Source organism: Ursus maritimus, unplaced genomic scaffold (genome assembly GCF_017311325.1).
Source record: "Ursus maritimus isolate PB19 unplaced genomic scaffold, ASM1731132v1 scaffold_23, whole genome shotgun sequence".
NCBI classification, from domain to species: Eukaryota; Metazoa; Chordata; class Mammalia; order Carnivora; family Ursidae; genus Ursus; species Ursus maritimus.
Window position 1 is genome coordinate 19143007 of NW_024424786.1, and position 16187 is coordinate 19159193.

The following is a 16187-nucleotide window of genomic DNA, read 5'->3' on the forward strand; positions in this document are numbered from 1 at the left end:
TTTTTTTTTTTTTTTTTCTTAACTGGCCCAAGTAGTAGTATTCCTGTTCTAACCAGCAACTTAAAAAATTAAAACCGCACCCAACCCCATACATTGTGGTTGTTTGCAACTTCCTCCTTACCATCTTTTCCTGCTGACTGGCAAGAAGTTAATAAAAATATTTGCCCCGGGGCGCCTGGGTGGCACAGCGTCTGCCTTCGGCTCAGGGCGTGATCCCAGCGATCTGGGATCGAGCCCCACATCAGGCTCTTCTGCTATGAGCCTGCTTCTTCCTCTCCCACTCCCCCTGCTTGTGTTCCCTCTCTCGCTGGCTGTCTCTATCTCTGTCGAATAAATAAATAAAATCTTTAAAAAAAAATAAAAATAAAAATAAAAATATTTGCCCCACATATTCTTACATGCTTTGGAAGATTCTACTTTCTATGTGTCATCCCTAGTTATCCACACCACACAATCAGAGAACCAGCTCCTCAGCCCAGTGTGTGGAAGCAGAAGTTAAAAGCATGATTTCCGAAGACTTTTCATATCGGCTCTCAGGAACGAAAGTAAAGAATTGAAGAACTGAATCACTCCTAGATTAAAATGGAGGCAGGCAGTTGATAGTATTATCTTCCAACAATGTACGGTCCTGTTTTCTTTTGACATGGTACTTAGGAGTGGTACAAAAATATTCAAACTCGTCACTCTCTATCTGAGGTCCAGGTCCATAAATTTGATAAATCACCAGCGTTATTTTACAGGTATCTGTTTAATCATTGAGGTAGAATATGATAGCTGGATAAGATCTTCGCAAGCCCATTCATTTTTACAGGTGAGAAAATTGAAACCCAAAGAGAATGGTTTGCCCAGAGTCATGCTGCTAGTTAGCGACAGAGCCAGAACATTTGGTTCACTTTTTTTTTTTTTCTTTCCTAGGAAAGTGAATAAACTTAATTGAGAATGTCTGAAAACCCTGACAAGCCCAATATAAATGAAGCAGGAAAATCAAAATCGGATGATTCTGAGCAAGACCTTGAAGATGCTGTGGAAGGTTCTGATGCAGCTCTGCAGAAAACAATGAAGTCGGGCTCTCCCAGCACCCAGAGAGTGCAGAGACCTCATTGTAAGCAAATTTGACTTTGGTTAGAAGCCATATTATCATTGTCTTCAGATGATATTTTGATTAGGCTGCCTTGTACTTGTGGCCCTGAGCTGGGTTCTAATAATAGGATAACATCGCCAATAACTAGTATTTAAGAACAGCAAGTTTCTCAACTGGCAGCCTAGTCACTTGTGGGTTTTCTTTTTTCCTTTTTTTTTTTTTTTTAAGATTTGATTTATTTATTTAAGAGAGAGAGAAAACTCGAGGTGGGGAGGGGCAGAGGGAAAGAGAAGGAGAGAGAGAAGCAGATTCCCTGCTGAGCAGGAAGCCCTGCGGGCTCCATCCCAGGACCCAGAGATCATGACCGAGCCCCCCAGGTGCCCCCACTTGTGGGGTTTCGATTGCTTGAGAAATTAAAATTTTAGGATCATGTCCAGAATATTCCTGTCTTCCTACAGTCTCTATGGCATTCCACTCTCTCTGAAGTGCTCTGAGAAACAGGGTGGAGTGCAAATTGTAGCTTTAATTTAAAAAGCATCTGTAAAGTCTGAGGCAGGTTCCAGCCAGGACTGTGCTTGTGCAGGTTAAAAAAGAAATAGGTTCTGAATGTGAGTGTGGTCACCACACCCTAACTTCATTGCCTGAGGGGTTAGTTCCCACGAGGTTGAGGGGATTCAGTTTGCTGAATGTGTGGTGAAGTCATGTCAGATCCCTGGCAGGGAGCGGGCCTCACGGATGAAAGAGGGGTAATTTCCGCAAGTATTCCCAGCAGTCGCCCCAACTCATGTCTTTTATTAAGAATACTTAAGCTTTTTGAAGTGAGTCCAAAAATGAAAGTTTTAAGAGGGAGTGTCACAGTCTAAGAATGTCAGTGCTGATGTTATCTCTTTAACGTGTAGATGATCAGTAGTTCTTCTTATTTGAAAGAAATATGAACATTTTTGGGGTTTCAGGCATGTTTCTTTCAATGATCAAAGCCCATCCCAGATAATTTATTAGTCCCCACAGTATTCTTTTTTTTTTTTTAAATTAAGGAAGCTTTACGCTCAATGGGGGCTTGAACTCACAACTCCGAGAGCAAGAGTTGCATGCTTTACTGACTGAGCCAGCCAGGCGCCCCTCAACATAGTATTCTTCTAGCAAACATTATGGGCCCCATATTATTGTGGTTTAGTATCACATACATTTTTTTTTTTAAGATTTTATTTATTTATTCGACAGAGAGAGAGACAGCCAGCGAGAGAGGGAACACAAGCAGGGGGAGTGGGAGAGGAAGAAGCAGGCTCATAGCGGAGGAGCCTGATGTGGGGCTTGATCCCATAATGCCGGGATCACGCCCTGAGCCGAAGGCAGACGCTTAACCGCTGTGCCACCCAGGCGCCCCCTAGTATCACATACATTTTGATAGATATACCAATAGGTTCAGGGAAACATGCTGTTGATAAGTCTATTATGCATGTGTTAGGCCATACAGAAAAAAAATATTTTTGCAGAAAAAAGTTAGGTTCTCCCAGCACCCAAAGAGTACAAAGACCTCACTGTAAGCAAATATGACCTTGGTCATTTTGGTCTCAAATACATATAGTAAGGAAGCTTCTGTTTTCTTGTTTTTATTTATTTTTTAAGATTTTATTTTTACGTAATCTCTGTACCCAACGTGGTGTTCGAATTCACAACCCTGAGATTAAGAGTCTCATGCTCTCCTGACTGGGACAGCCAGGCACCCCTATTTTTTCTTATTTTTATTTTTTTTAAAGTAGGCTCCCTGCCCAGTGTGGGGCTTGAACTCACAACCCTGAGATCGAGTCACATGCTCTACTGACTTGAGCCAGCTAGGAGCCCCTGTTTCCTCATTTTTATTTTTTTTAATTTTTATTTATTTTTTTATTTTTTATTTTTTAAAGATTTTATTTATTTATTTGACAGAGAGAGACAGCCAGCGCGAGAGGGAACACAAGCAGGGGGAGTGGGAGAGGAAGAAGCAGACTCTTAGTGGAGGAGCCTGATGTGGGGCTCGAACCCAGAACGCTGGGATCACGCCCTGAGCCGAAGGCAGATGCTTAACCGCTGCGCTACCCAGACGCCCCTGTTTCCTCATTTTTAAAATGAGGAAAATACACTTATCTCTTAGGATGGTTGTAAAGATTAAACGAATTCATATAAAGCATTTAGAATAATGCTTGGCACCTAATAAATGCTCAATAAATATTAATTATTAATACTACTGGCATGTCATCTGTTGCATTTAAAGATACCAGGACTGGGTGCCTGGGTGGCTTAGTCATTAAGCGTCTGCCTTTGGCTCCGGGCATGACCCCAGGGTCCTGGGATGGAGCCCCGCATCGGGCTCCCTGCTCTGCTGGGAGCCTGCTTCTTCCTCTCCCACTCCCCCTGCTTGTGTTCCCTCTCTCACTGGCTGTCTCTCTCTCTGTCAAATAAATAAAATCTTAAAGAAAAATAAAGATACCAGGACTGATTGCTGTAATTTGGATGTATATGGTTTACATGATGGTTTTATCACCTACAGTTTCTGATAAAGGAGGACCATTGGTATAGATCTTTAGTCATTCTTTGATGGCCTTGCCTTTGGCATCCTGTCAGTCTAATGGCATGACTCCAAATTAATGTCAAGCTAACACTAGACTATATTATCTGAGACTATGTAGTTATGTCCGTAAGGCAAGAGTACTTAAGCTGGGACCCATGATTAAGTGTTAGGGGGTCCTAGGAACAGCTAGAAAAGTATATCAACATTTGTGTGCATATGTATTTTTTTAGGAAGAAAGTCATGGAAGATTTCATTAAATTCTTTGAGAAGTCTATACCAAAACGAGATATAAAATCAGTGCCCTAAAATATTCCTCTGGCTTCCTTGCTCTTTCTCCTTATAGTAATAAGTAGGCACAGGGCTGTGAGCCTCTGTGGTAAAGCTCAGACCGCATAGTCTGGGGCCTACCGCATCAGGAAGCAGCACTGATCACACAGATCATAAGTAAGAATTTATAAAATACGAAATTAACTGCAGACATTTGAGTTTATAGTAACTCTAAAATCACTTCTGGAATTCTACAAATTAAAATGTAAATAGCAAAAAGATAACCTTTAACCTTGCAAATTACGATAGAGTAATAATTTATGGGCAGAATTGCTATTGGTAACTGTGATATTGTGATTTATAAAGAAATCTATTTGTTTTTTTGTCCAGTTCCTGGCAAAGAGCTTCTTCGGAATTTCCTAAGTGTTGAACGCCAGAAAGGTGTCTTTTGTTATGTTAATGAGGACTTTGGGAAAGCACTTAGGTCACCTGAGGATGGGGGCTGGTTGCCAGGGGACCCAGTCATGTGATTAGAGAGTTGGAACTTTCAGTCCCATTCCCCAACCACCACAGTGGGGAGAGGGGCTGGAGTTTGAATCAATTGCCAATGGCCAGTGAGATTTTTTGTTTTTTAAGATTTGATAGAGGGAGAGAGCATGCCTGGGCATGTGGGGGGAGAGGCGGAGAGAGAGAATCCTCAAGCAGAGGCCCCACCAAGCAAGGAACCGGACCTGGGGTTCAATCCTAGGACCCTGAGATCATGATCTGAGCTGAAATCAAGAGTTGGCTGCTTACCTGACTGAGCCACCCAGGCGCCCCGCCAATGGCCAGTGATTTAATCAGTCATGCCTATATAATGAAGCCATACAAACCCAAGAGGACTGTGTTTGGAGAGCTTCCGGGTTGGCGAACACGTGGTGGTGCTGGGAGAGGGGGGTGCTCCGAGCACGGGGGCTCCGTGCCCTTTCCCCGTACCTTGCCCCCTGTGTCTCTTCGTCCGGCTGCTCCTAAGTTACATCCTCTTATACTAAACCAGGGATCTGGTAAGTGAAATGTTTCTCAGTTCTGTGAGCTGCTGTAGCAAGTTAATCAAACAAGAGGAGGGAGTCTTTGGAACCTCTGATCTGTAGCACAGGCGACAATGTGGACTTGCGACTGGGGCAGTTTTGTAGAACCCAGCCCTAACCTGTGGGATCCGATGCTACCTGCAGGTAGATAGTGTCAAAATTAAGTGGAATTGTGAGTCCCCCGGCGGGTGTCTGACCACGGCTTGCCCCCGCACACATTGGAATTTGGGTGCAGAACCTTTAGTAACTGATAGAGAATATTGAAAAAGAAAAAAATGGCTGGCTCGTGAGAATTGGTTGACACTAATCTGAGGTGGTGATTTGATTCTAAGAGGTGATCTGTTCTTTAAACAGAGAGCTCCTCAGAGTAGGTAAGGATCAAACTGTAACTTAATGTCTCCTCTGAGATTCTCTACTTCCATCTGCTTCTCTGCTCACAAAGGATCTTCTGTTCTGGTGTTTAATCACCTGTTGACCAGTGAAAGATGCTGTATTCAGATGAAAAACACCAATTGTTATTCCAGTTAATATTTTCCATTTAGCATTTTGGTTTATTAAATCAGGTCTTTGTGAGTTTAATTAGTAGATCTCTGTCATCCTTAGATAAATGGATGACACCAAGTTCTTACATTTCTAAAAAAAAATTTATTTTTATTTATTTTTTTTAAAGATTTGTTTTAGAGGGAGAGTGAGAGAAGGCACACATGTGCGTGTGGGCGTGACACAGGGGAGGGGACGGGAGGGGTGCTGGTGGGGGGGGGAAGGGAGAGAGAATCTTAAGCAGACTCCATGCTGAGCACAGAGCCCAATGCAGGGCTCGATCTCACAACCCCGAGATCATGACTTGAGCCGAAACCAAGAGTCAGACGCTCAACTCATTGCGCTACTCAGGAGCCCCTAAAGATTTTATTTTTAAGTAATCCCTACACCCAGCATGGGGCTTGAATTTACAACCCCGAGATAAGAATCCGTGTGCTCTACCGACTGAGGCAGCCGGTGCCCCTGTGAGTTTAATTAGTAGATCCCAGGCATCCTTAGATAAATGGATGACACTAAGTTGTGTTTTTTTTTTTTAAGTTTATTTATTTATTTAAGTAATCTCCACACTCCGTGTGAGGCTTGAACTCACAACCCCTGAGATTGAGTCACAAGCTCTTCCAACTGAGTCAGCCAGGCACCCCTAAGTTCTTACATTTTTAAAGCTCATGACTAGACTTTGAATTATGGTGTCTCCGTGTTGAGTCAGTCAGTCAATATTTATTAAGCTCCTTCTGGGTACCAGGAATCCAGCAGTGAGCCAGCAGGCCCACTTGGTCTCTTTGCTCATGGAGCTCACCGTCTAGTGAGGAAGACAAAATAACAAGCAATTTCTACACAGTGCAGTAAGTTCTGTGGGTAAACTTTTCCCTTGCTTTCTCTGTACTCGGTCTATAGTAGTTTGGGGTGACATTTGCCATTTGGGAATTCTGAAACACAAAATAGTCCCACCCCACACCCCTGTAATTAGTATGCCATGAACAATTCCTGTGTGTAGATCTGTAATGTATTCTGATCGTGTCTTAGAATTGGAGCTTTTCTGTCTTTGATCAGGTACTCTTCATTAATAAGTTTGGTTTTAAGTACTCTCTAAGTTGGACAGCTCCTGTAAGCGGGTGTCTGATGTTCTCAGCACTTGGTACAAACTGTTTTGTCCCAAGTGTGCCCAAAACCCTGAGAATACTTTTAACCTGTAATTTGGAAGAGTCTCCTCTTTCATAGAACATTCCTTCGGTTATCTTCTTTTTGCATATTAAGAAATAATGGCCCTGGAAGATTTAAAGATTTAGGGGCGGAGGGAGATGGAGAGAGAGAATCCCAAGCGGACTACCTGCCGAGTGTGGGGCTCCTAGCCGGCTCGACTGCACGACCCCACGATCACTACCTGAGCTGAAACCGAGAGTCAGACGCTTAACTGACTGAGCCGGCCAGGCACCCCTGGCCCTGGAAGATTCAAATAACTTGTTCAAGGTCACATTCAAGAGTCTTGATTAGAGGGAGCTGAATTTCTTCCTGACATGCTCTGTCCATTGTGTTTCATGACTAGGTAGCATGTGAACTGTGACTATTTCTCATCACCCAAATGCCCTAAGTTGTTGAAAAATGGTAAATTTATGTGAAAACTTGTTGTGTTTCTGTTATTTTCATAAGTTTAAGATGATTAGACATTTGAAGAGTTTTGCAAAACGAGGGTTAAAACAGAACTTGGAAGCCCTGGTGACGATCCTGAATCTCTAAGAGATAAAAACTTGGCGCGCCGGGCTGGCTCAGTCGGTAGAGCGTGCGGCTCTTGATCTCGGGGCTGTGGGTTCAGGCCCCATATTGGGTATAGTGATTACTTAAGTAACATCTTAAGATAATATGAAATTTAATAACTTCTGATGCTTGTTGTTGATATACCACAATGGAAGTTCCATTTTCTGATAAATGGCAACAGAAAACATTAGCTTGAATAAATTTAATAATCAGTATGCATATAGCAAATTCCTGCTTAGTGCCTTTGAATTTTTAATCAACTTTATTGAGGTAATTTCTACATAATAATTTGACTTTTAAGTATGTATTTGAGTTTTGGCGAATGCATTTACAGTTGTGTCACTACTGCCACAATTATGAGCTGCTAGAACATTTTCATCACCTCCCTGAATTCCCATGCCCCTGGACAGTGAATCTTTCCCACCATTTGATCATAGCGTATGACCCATTTAATGTATTGTTGAATTTGGTTTGCCAAAAAAATTTTTTTTTAAAGATTTTATTTATTTATTGGACAGAGAGAGACACAGCGAGAGAGGGAACACCAGCAGGGGGAGTGGGAGAGGGAGAAGCAGAGTTCCCACTGAGCAGGGAGCCTGACGCGGGGCTCGATCCCAGGACCCTGGGATCATGACCTGAGCTGAAGGCAGACGCTTAACTACGGAGCCACCCAGGCGCCCCCATTTCCCTGATTCTAAAAGGAAAAACCTACAGTGTTCTATCTGCGTGGGGCAAAACCCAGTCCTTCCTCCTGTATTTTTTTCCTGGGTGTCTCTTCTACTAAGCACACAGAGTATATCACTTCTTGTTACCAAATGTGTGGGGTTTTACCCCCCTTCCCCCCACCAAGCAATTTTCTGTGACACCAGCTGGGTGCCTTACACTTCAACTAAATTCTGACACTATTTACCCAGAGATAACATCAGATCTTACAGGTGAAGGGCTTAGTCCCACAGGAATACCCCCCCCCCAATCCCTCTGCTTTGGACACTAGTCACAAGTCTAAGTTGTCACCTGTGCTTCTGACCAATCAGCTATAGATTGGAGATTCCAACGACACCTCTATGGATTCTATTAATTTGCTAGAGTAGCTCATAGAACTCAGGGCAACACTGTTTACTGGCTTATAAAACTGGTAGATGAAGAGCTTATTGTTTACCGGTTTATTAAAACCAGCTAGATACATGGGGTGGTTTGGGAGGGTCCTAAGTGCAGGAGCTTCTGTCCCTATGGAGTTGGGGTGCATCACCCTCCCAGTGTGGCTGTGTTGGACAACCTGGAAGCTCTCTGAACCCCCTACTATTGGGACTTTATGGAGGCTTCCTCATATAGGCATGATCAATTATTAACTCCGTTCTCAGCCCTTCTACCCTCTCTGAAAATTCCAGCCTTTTAATCATGGCTTGGTCTTTCTGGTGACCAGCCCCTATCCAGAAGCCAGCCAGGAGCTCATTCAGAGTCACCTCATCAGAGCAAAACATGCTGCTTGTGCTTAGCACTTAGGAATTAACAAGGGGTTTAGGAGCCCGGTGTCAGTGAAGGGGTCAAAACCCAAATATTAAAACGAGATGCTCCTAGTGTTCTTATCACTTAGGAAATTAGAAGGATTTTAGGAGTCTTGTGTCAGGAACCAGGGGCAGAGACCAATATACGTATTTTCTGTTATCTCACCCTGATGATGAATGACGCTGAGCAGCTGTTTGTGGCCTACTGGCCACTTGTGGATCTACTTGGAGAGATGTCTGGTCAGATCTTTGCCTATTTTTTACTGGTTGTCGTCTATTTTTAAGTTACAAGAGTTCTTTCTGTATTCTGGATACAAGTCCTTTATCACCTACATGTTTTGCATATATTCTGTCCCATCTGGCGTGCCTTTTCATTTTCTTGATAGGAGTCTTCCACAGAATAGACGTTTTAAATTTTGGTAAATCACAATTTATCAATTTTTATTCTCTTATGTTGAGTTTTTTGTATCTTCAAGAAATTTTACCTAATTCAAGATAAAGATTTCACCTGTCTTTTCTTGTAGGGGTTTTATAGTTTTAGCTCTTATATTTAGGTCTGTGGTCCATTTTGAGTTCCTTTTTGCTTATGTGAGGTAAGGCTTGAGGGTCATTTTCTATACAGAGAACCACTTGTTCCAGCACCACTTAAACTAATCTTGCCTCACTGACCACATGCATGTGTATGTACGTATGTGTGTATCAGTCTGTTTCTGGGTCCTCCCTTCTGTTCACTTGATCCTCTAGATCTGTCTTCATGCCAAAAATACACTGTCTTGATTGTTGTAGCTTTAAAGTAGCCCTTGGAATCAGTTAGTGTAAGTCTTCCAACTTCGTTCGTTTTCCACAATAGTTTTCATTTCTCTAGGTCCTGTGCATTTCCATGTAAATTTTAGAATCAGTTTGGCATTTTCAACAAAAAAGCTTGCTGGGATTTTTACTGGGATTGCATTTTATCAATAGATCAATTTGGCAGAGATTGGCATCTTAATAATACTGAGAATTTTTTTTAATATTCTGTGGAAACACTGAGAAGAATTTTTGTCGAGTGTTCCCAACTTCCCCTTATGTGACTGAATAAAGATTTTTTACCAGACAGGATATGACCAGCTCTTAGATTTGGTTCTTTTTTTTTTTTTTTTGGTGAGCAAAAGAAAAAAATAAGTGGAAGGTAAATAATTTTTGGCTAACCTAAGACGATCTTTATAACCATTAAACCCCGTGCAAACCAGTGACAATTACTTATCTCGTTTTAAGCCTAGATCTTTTCCCCATCACATAGAATTAATATATCCTTTTAATCATCTTCTAGGTCAGTGCTTTTCAACTTATGGTTTCAAAACAGTTGTGGTGTCATATACAGGGTAGTAGCTTTAGAGTTTTTTGAAGAGCACCTGCTGCCCTAAACTACTTGATGAAATTTTAATTTGGGGAGATTCATTCCTGGCACAGTGTTAGTGGTGGCGTGAAATGTCAACTGCTAATGGGAACAAATGAGGAAATTCTAAATTGGGGGTCTCCTTTCTTAAATTTAGGATAGACAGAAAGCAAAGAGATTAGGAAACAACCCTCCACTTCTTGGAAAATTTGATAGTCTGTGACTTAAGTTTGCCTAAGTCTCAGTTTAATTTAATCATTTCCACTGACCAGCCTCAAAAAAAACAAAAACAAATACTTTGAATGTTGGAAGTGGTCTCTGTTTTTAGGACTCTAGGTTAAAAGAAAAATGAAATGGGTGAAATTCTGTTGTTTGAAATTGCCAGAGTATTTTCATAAATAGAGGCATAACCAAAATTACCAGCTCCCTTCTGCTCACTGCTCCCAGAACCACTCCCTTCTGCTCACTGTCATAGAAATTGTAATCTAGAGAAGCACATCTCTTACACTGGGTTTTGTTACAGCTAGTCCTCCTCGATTTGTGACAGTAGAAGAACTTCTAGAGACAGCGAAAGGAGTCACTAACATGGCTCTAGCCCATGAAATTGTAGTAAATGGAGACTTTCGGATTAAACCGGTTGAATTACCAGAAGACAGGTAAGGCTGTTACTGAGTTACCTTGTTTAGCGGAACTCTGCCATTTACCAGTTCTGGAAAGGTCTTCTCCCCTTGATGTCAGTATATTCAAATGTATTTTTTCCTTTTGTATGCTGTTGCTAAAAAAAAAAAAAAAAAAAAAAAATCACAATACTTTTATACTTGGAATCACTAGTGTTTGGACATGGATCCCAGGACCACTGATCATAAATGAAAGGTCTAGGAAATCTCCTGTGGACATCTTTCATGTCAGCTTCCCCCTGTTGCCTAGGACTTAGCTGTCCTATCTGTGTTTTCGTTGTATTGTTTCATTCATTTCTTGTATCTATCACATTGTGCTGTGGTTGTTGGTTTACTGTGTTCTTCACCAGATTGTAAACTCTACAAAGATAAGGATTATGCGTTATTTTCTCTGTCCATATCATATTGAATCTAAAACTCTTGATTGTAAGGTGTACCTTTTAAGATGTCATAAGAAAGAAAACTCATTGCCATTATAATTGTCAAAGTGCCGTGATAAACACTGGGAGTCTGTTAGCCTAGGAGGAGGAATGGCTGCTGGGCTGCCAAGCTGTGTCGTGTCGCCCACATGAGCCTTCTGTGACTTTACAGACATTTCTTCCGTGTTCTGCAAAGATAGTACTTTTTCACATTATAAATGAAGAATCACTTGTTTTGCTCTCACAATATAAAGTCTATATATAAAAATATATAGACTTTTTTTCTTAAAGATTTTATTTGTAAGTAATCTCCAAAGGCTCAAACTCCTAACCCCGATATGATGCTCTACCGACCGAGCCAGCCAGGCGCCCCTAAAGACTGGTTTTAATGAGATGTTATATGTTAGTTGTTACAGTTTGGTACCTAATTGAGCAAGTGTCTCATAGATCTCATAGGAATAGGATATTTTCTAAAATGGAAATAAAGTCCTTCAGCCTATATACATGCTGAGTTGTTATCTTAAACTACTTAATCATAAATATCTTAAGAAACGTGCTGGTATCAGGGAAAATGAAGACAGCAGCTCTGAACACTTCAGTATGCTTTTTATCATATGGCACTGTTACCTGCTATTGATTGGCCCAATGTAATCTGTCAAGTGAGTTGAAAATTATTCTGTCCAGTAAGGTCTTTATTGAAATAAACCACTAAACTTAAAATAAGGCGTGTACTTGATTTAAGTATATCCAGGAAATCTTTCCTTCATCCAGATTATTTTTAAAATTTCTCACCCTCAACCTGTAGAATTTGTGCTTTTGAAAATGATTTGAAGCTCAAATATTTTATTTGTTTTTTTCTTTTTTCATTTGTTTCCAGTTTGGAGAAGAGAGTAAAGGAGATTGTACATAAAGCTTTTTGGGATTGCTTGAGTGTCCAGCTAAGTGAAGACCCCCCGACATATGACCATGCCATCAAGCTTGTTGGAGAAATCAAAGAGGTGAGGCAAAGAACAAATTGTGGTGCTTTTCTGGTGTGTTAGGCGTATTCAGCCTCTCTGTGTTACTGCACCAGAAGACTTGAAAGAAATTGAAGGATAAGTTAAAGTACTTGCTGAAATGTTGATTGAGACTATTTTTGGCTCAATGCCCTTTTAAAAATTTGAAATGAGCTATGATAACCTGAAGGCTTTACTTTTGTAAATGAAGGTATATATATATTTAAAGATTTATTTAGAGAGAGAGAGTACACACGCAGGAGCAGGGTTGGGGGGAGGGAAGAATCTCCAGCAGACTCTGCACTGAGCGCGGAGCCCAACATGGGGCTCCATCTCGCGACCCCAAATGACCCTGAATGCATGACCTGAGCTGAAACCGAGAGTTGGGCGCTTAACTGACTGAGCCACCCAGCTGCCCCTGAAAGTTTCTATTTTTAAAAACAGAATTATTTAAAGAAAACAAAAGTTATTTTACAATATAGGTGATTTATAAACATTTTAATAGGTGTGGATGTGTTCAATTTATAGTGGCCAAAAAGTGATTCAGTCTGTGCGACAGAGAAGGCATTAGGTAGAAGACTCTTTGCAAATACCTTTAGCAGTAGTATCAAAGAAGAAGTGTCCCCGTGGAACTTGGCATCTGTGCTTGGCTCAGAAGCTCACGTTACGTTTTTTCTTGCTTTTGACAGTTTATCTTGTATCTGGCTGACTGCTACATAAACCTTAAATGGAAACTTAAATAGCCGGTGTGAATGATTTGCAAACAGGGGCACCTGGCTGGCTCAGTCGGTACAACATGAGACTCTTGATCTCAGGGTTGTGAGTTCAAGCCCCATGTTGGGCATAGAGCGTACTTTAAATGATTTGTAAGCATGTTTTCTATAGATTGTTAAGGAAGAGGTTAAAATATGTTTCACAGTAGCATTTGTATTACAGTAACAATTGATAAGCCCTTATTTGGGTAATTGTAAATTCCTTTGCATATGATAAAAAATGATGTCTAAGAAACTTTGATCAAACTTGGCTGTGCTCTTTTGTAGACTCTCTTATCTTTCTTGCTGCCTGGTCACACTAGACTGAGAAACCAGATAACAGAAGTCTTGGATCTGGACCTGATAAAGCAAGAAGCAGAGAATGGGGCCTTAGACATTTCCAAGCTGGCGGAATTCATCATCGGCATGATGGGGACCCTGTGCGCACCTGCTCGAGATGAGGAAGTCAGGAAACTGCAGGACATTAAGGAGATCGTTCCCCTTTTCAGGTCTGTTCTCTGAAAGATGAAGGTTCATCTCCTGCAGTGAGCTTAAAATACAGAGCTTTTTCTCTTTCTCTTTCTCTTTCTAGATTTATTCATCTTAGAGTGGGGGGAGGGGGAGAGGGAGAGCATCTCCAATAGGCTCCCTGCTGAGTGCAGATGCAGGGCTTGATTAGAGCTTTTTTTCAAATTTAGACTTCAAGGGTAGATACTCATGAGTTAAAAAAAAATTAAAAAGCAAACATTTTGTAAAATATAGAAAAGTAGAAAGACGGAAAAAGAACCACCCATAATTTTATCATCTAAAGGCAAAATCACTGTTAATCATGTTGATATTTTTTTTGTTTTTCCCCCCTCAACATTTTATTTTGAAAAATTGCAAACTTACAAAAAAGTTGTAAAAAAACCCCAAGAAAACAAAAACAGTGCAGGTTAACACTCATATACCCTTTACACAGATCTCCCAGGTTTTTTTGTTCGTTTGTTTTAAAGATTTATTTATTTGAAAAAAAGAGAGGGAGTGGGGTGAGGAGGGTTCAGTCTCACGACCCTGAGATCATGACCTGAGCCAAAATCAAGTGTCAGACGCCTAATCAGCTGAGCCACCCAGGCGCCTCCAGACACCGTGACATTTTAGCCTTAAATGTTTGAGCAGGTGTTTCCCAAGAATGTGGACATTCTATATATTCAAAAAACAGAGGCACCTGGCTGGTTCAGTAACTAGAGTGTGTGACTTTTGATCTCAGGGTTGTGAGTTCCAGCCCCATATTGGGTGTAGAGATTACTTAAAAATAAAATCATGAGCAAGGGGGTACCTGGGTGGCTCAGATGGTTAAGCGTCTGCCTTCGGCTAAGGTCAGGATCCCAGGGTCCTGGGATTGAGCCCCGTGTTGGGCTCTCTGCTCAGCAGCCTGCTTGTGTGCTCACTCATTTTCTCTGTCAAATAAATAAATAAAATCTTAAAAAATAAAATAAAAATCTTAAAACCAAAAAGCAGCCAGGACATTGAAGAAACTTAACACGAATATAATCCCATTAACTAACATATAATTCATATTAACTTCCTTTAGTCTTTTGGGTGCTTATTTTTAAGATTTTTATTTATTCATGAGAGAGAGAGAGGCAGAGGCAGAGGGAGAAGCAGGCACCCGATGGGGCAGGGAGCCCTATGTGGGACTCGATCCCAGGATGCTGGGATCATGACCTGAGCCAAAGGCAGACACCTAATGGACTGAGCCACTCAGGCACCCGGGTGTTTATTTCTAAACATATATAATTGTGATGAAATTTATGTAATTTAAAAAAAAATAGGCTGCACACCTAACGTGGGGATTGTACCATGACCCTGAGATCAGGGGTTGCATGCTGTACCGACTGAGCCAGCCAGGCACCCCAAATTTATATAATTTTTATGCTAATATTATTGACAGAGGATTGACATGGTGCTGCCTGAGAATTTGACTTTTGGTTAACTGCTTAGCTCTGTTTTTCCTGTGAACAGATAAAGGTGTGCACATCAAAATGCTACCATGCAGCGTGGCTTATGGGGAAAGTGACCTCTGACTGGTAAATTGCATCTGGAGTAAAAGACATGATAATGAACTATAAAATACTGGATGTCCTTTACATCCAGTACACTTTGGATGTCCTTTAGGGGAGTAGCTTTTATAACAGGTCATGTCCCTAGTGGAGACACTAGAAGCCATGCCGTGGAATTATTACAGAATATATTAGCATATATATATGTACACACACACACACACACACACACACATAAATATGTCAGCCAGGTGGCCCCCACACGTCTGTCTGCTCTTGGCTGTTACTGTAACTTGCTGAAGAGGAATGCTCGGTGCTGCTTGTTGGCCATCTGTGTGACTGGATGATGCCAGACACGGGGCTTATCGTAATCTCGTGAGTCCAAAATGTTCAGCTGAATCTAAGAAGTCCTCCTGGTGGGCATTGCAGGCCTGACTCTTTCTATAAACATTATACCCTAATCATTTCATTTTTTTTTAAATTGAAAATGTCATGGGGATAATCGTATATTCATGTGGAGTTGTAAGAAACAATACAGTACACGTTATCCAGTTTCCCCCAAAGCTAACATTTCACAAACCTATAGTGTATCACAACTAGAACATTGACATTGATACAATCCAGGGACCTCACTTAGATTTCCAGTTTTACTTGGATGTGTTTGTGTGTGTGTACATTAATTTTTATATCATTTTATCCCCTGTGTAAGTTTGTGTCTCCACCATTGCATTCGAGCTCTTGGGCAGTTCCAACACCACAGCATCTCTTTTATAACCAACTTAGATTTTTTTTTTAAACTCTCTGTAAGCATTTGCAATGGCTGCAAGATACTCATTTGCAGAGATATGGTTAACTATTACTCTGTTAAGATGGACAGTTAAAGTACATATAATTATTGAATCCTGCCATGAACATCCTTGCACATAAAACTTTTTTTTGTATTTTAGGTTATTTCGTAACTATAAGTTCTTAAATAGGATTACTGTGTCAGAGGATTGGAACAGTTTTAAGACTCTCATTGCATGTTACCAAGTTGCTTTCCAAAAGTTCCTTTCATTTTCAGCTCTTTTTTTTTTTTTTCTTTTTTAAAGATTTTATTTGAGAGCGAGAGAGAGAGAGCATAGCTGGGGGGAGGGTTGCAGAGGGAGAGGGAGAAGCAGGCTCCCT

At 41.0% G+C, this 16187-nt stretch overlaps 1 protein-coding gene across 4 annotated transcripts in view; it reads left to right on the top strand.

Moving 5' to 3' along the window:
* Window positions 1-16187, top strand: part of TCP11L1 (t-complex 11 like 1) — a 37218-nt gene that overhangs the window by 2829 nt on the left and 18202 nt on the right. For 3 of the 4 annotated variants that reach the window (XM_040638923.1, XM_040638925.1, XM_040638924.1), the window contains exons 2-5: window positions 916-1102; window positions 10659-10791; window positions 12109-12229; window positions 13267-13487. In XM_040638923.1, the coding sequence (XP_040494857.1) occupies window positions 940-1102; window positions 10659-10791; window positions 12109-12229; window positions 13267-13487 (638 nt within the window). In that variant the 5' untranslated portion in view covers window positions 916-939. Of the gene's footprint in view, window positions 1-792; window positions 812-915; window positions 1103-10658; window positions 10792-12108; window positions 12230-13266; window positions 13488-16187 lie in introns of those variants that run through there. The other variant, XM_008686835.2, reaches the window with a different exon arrangement.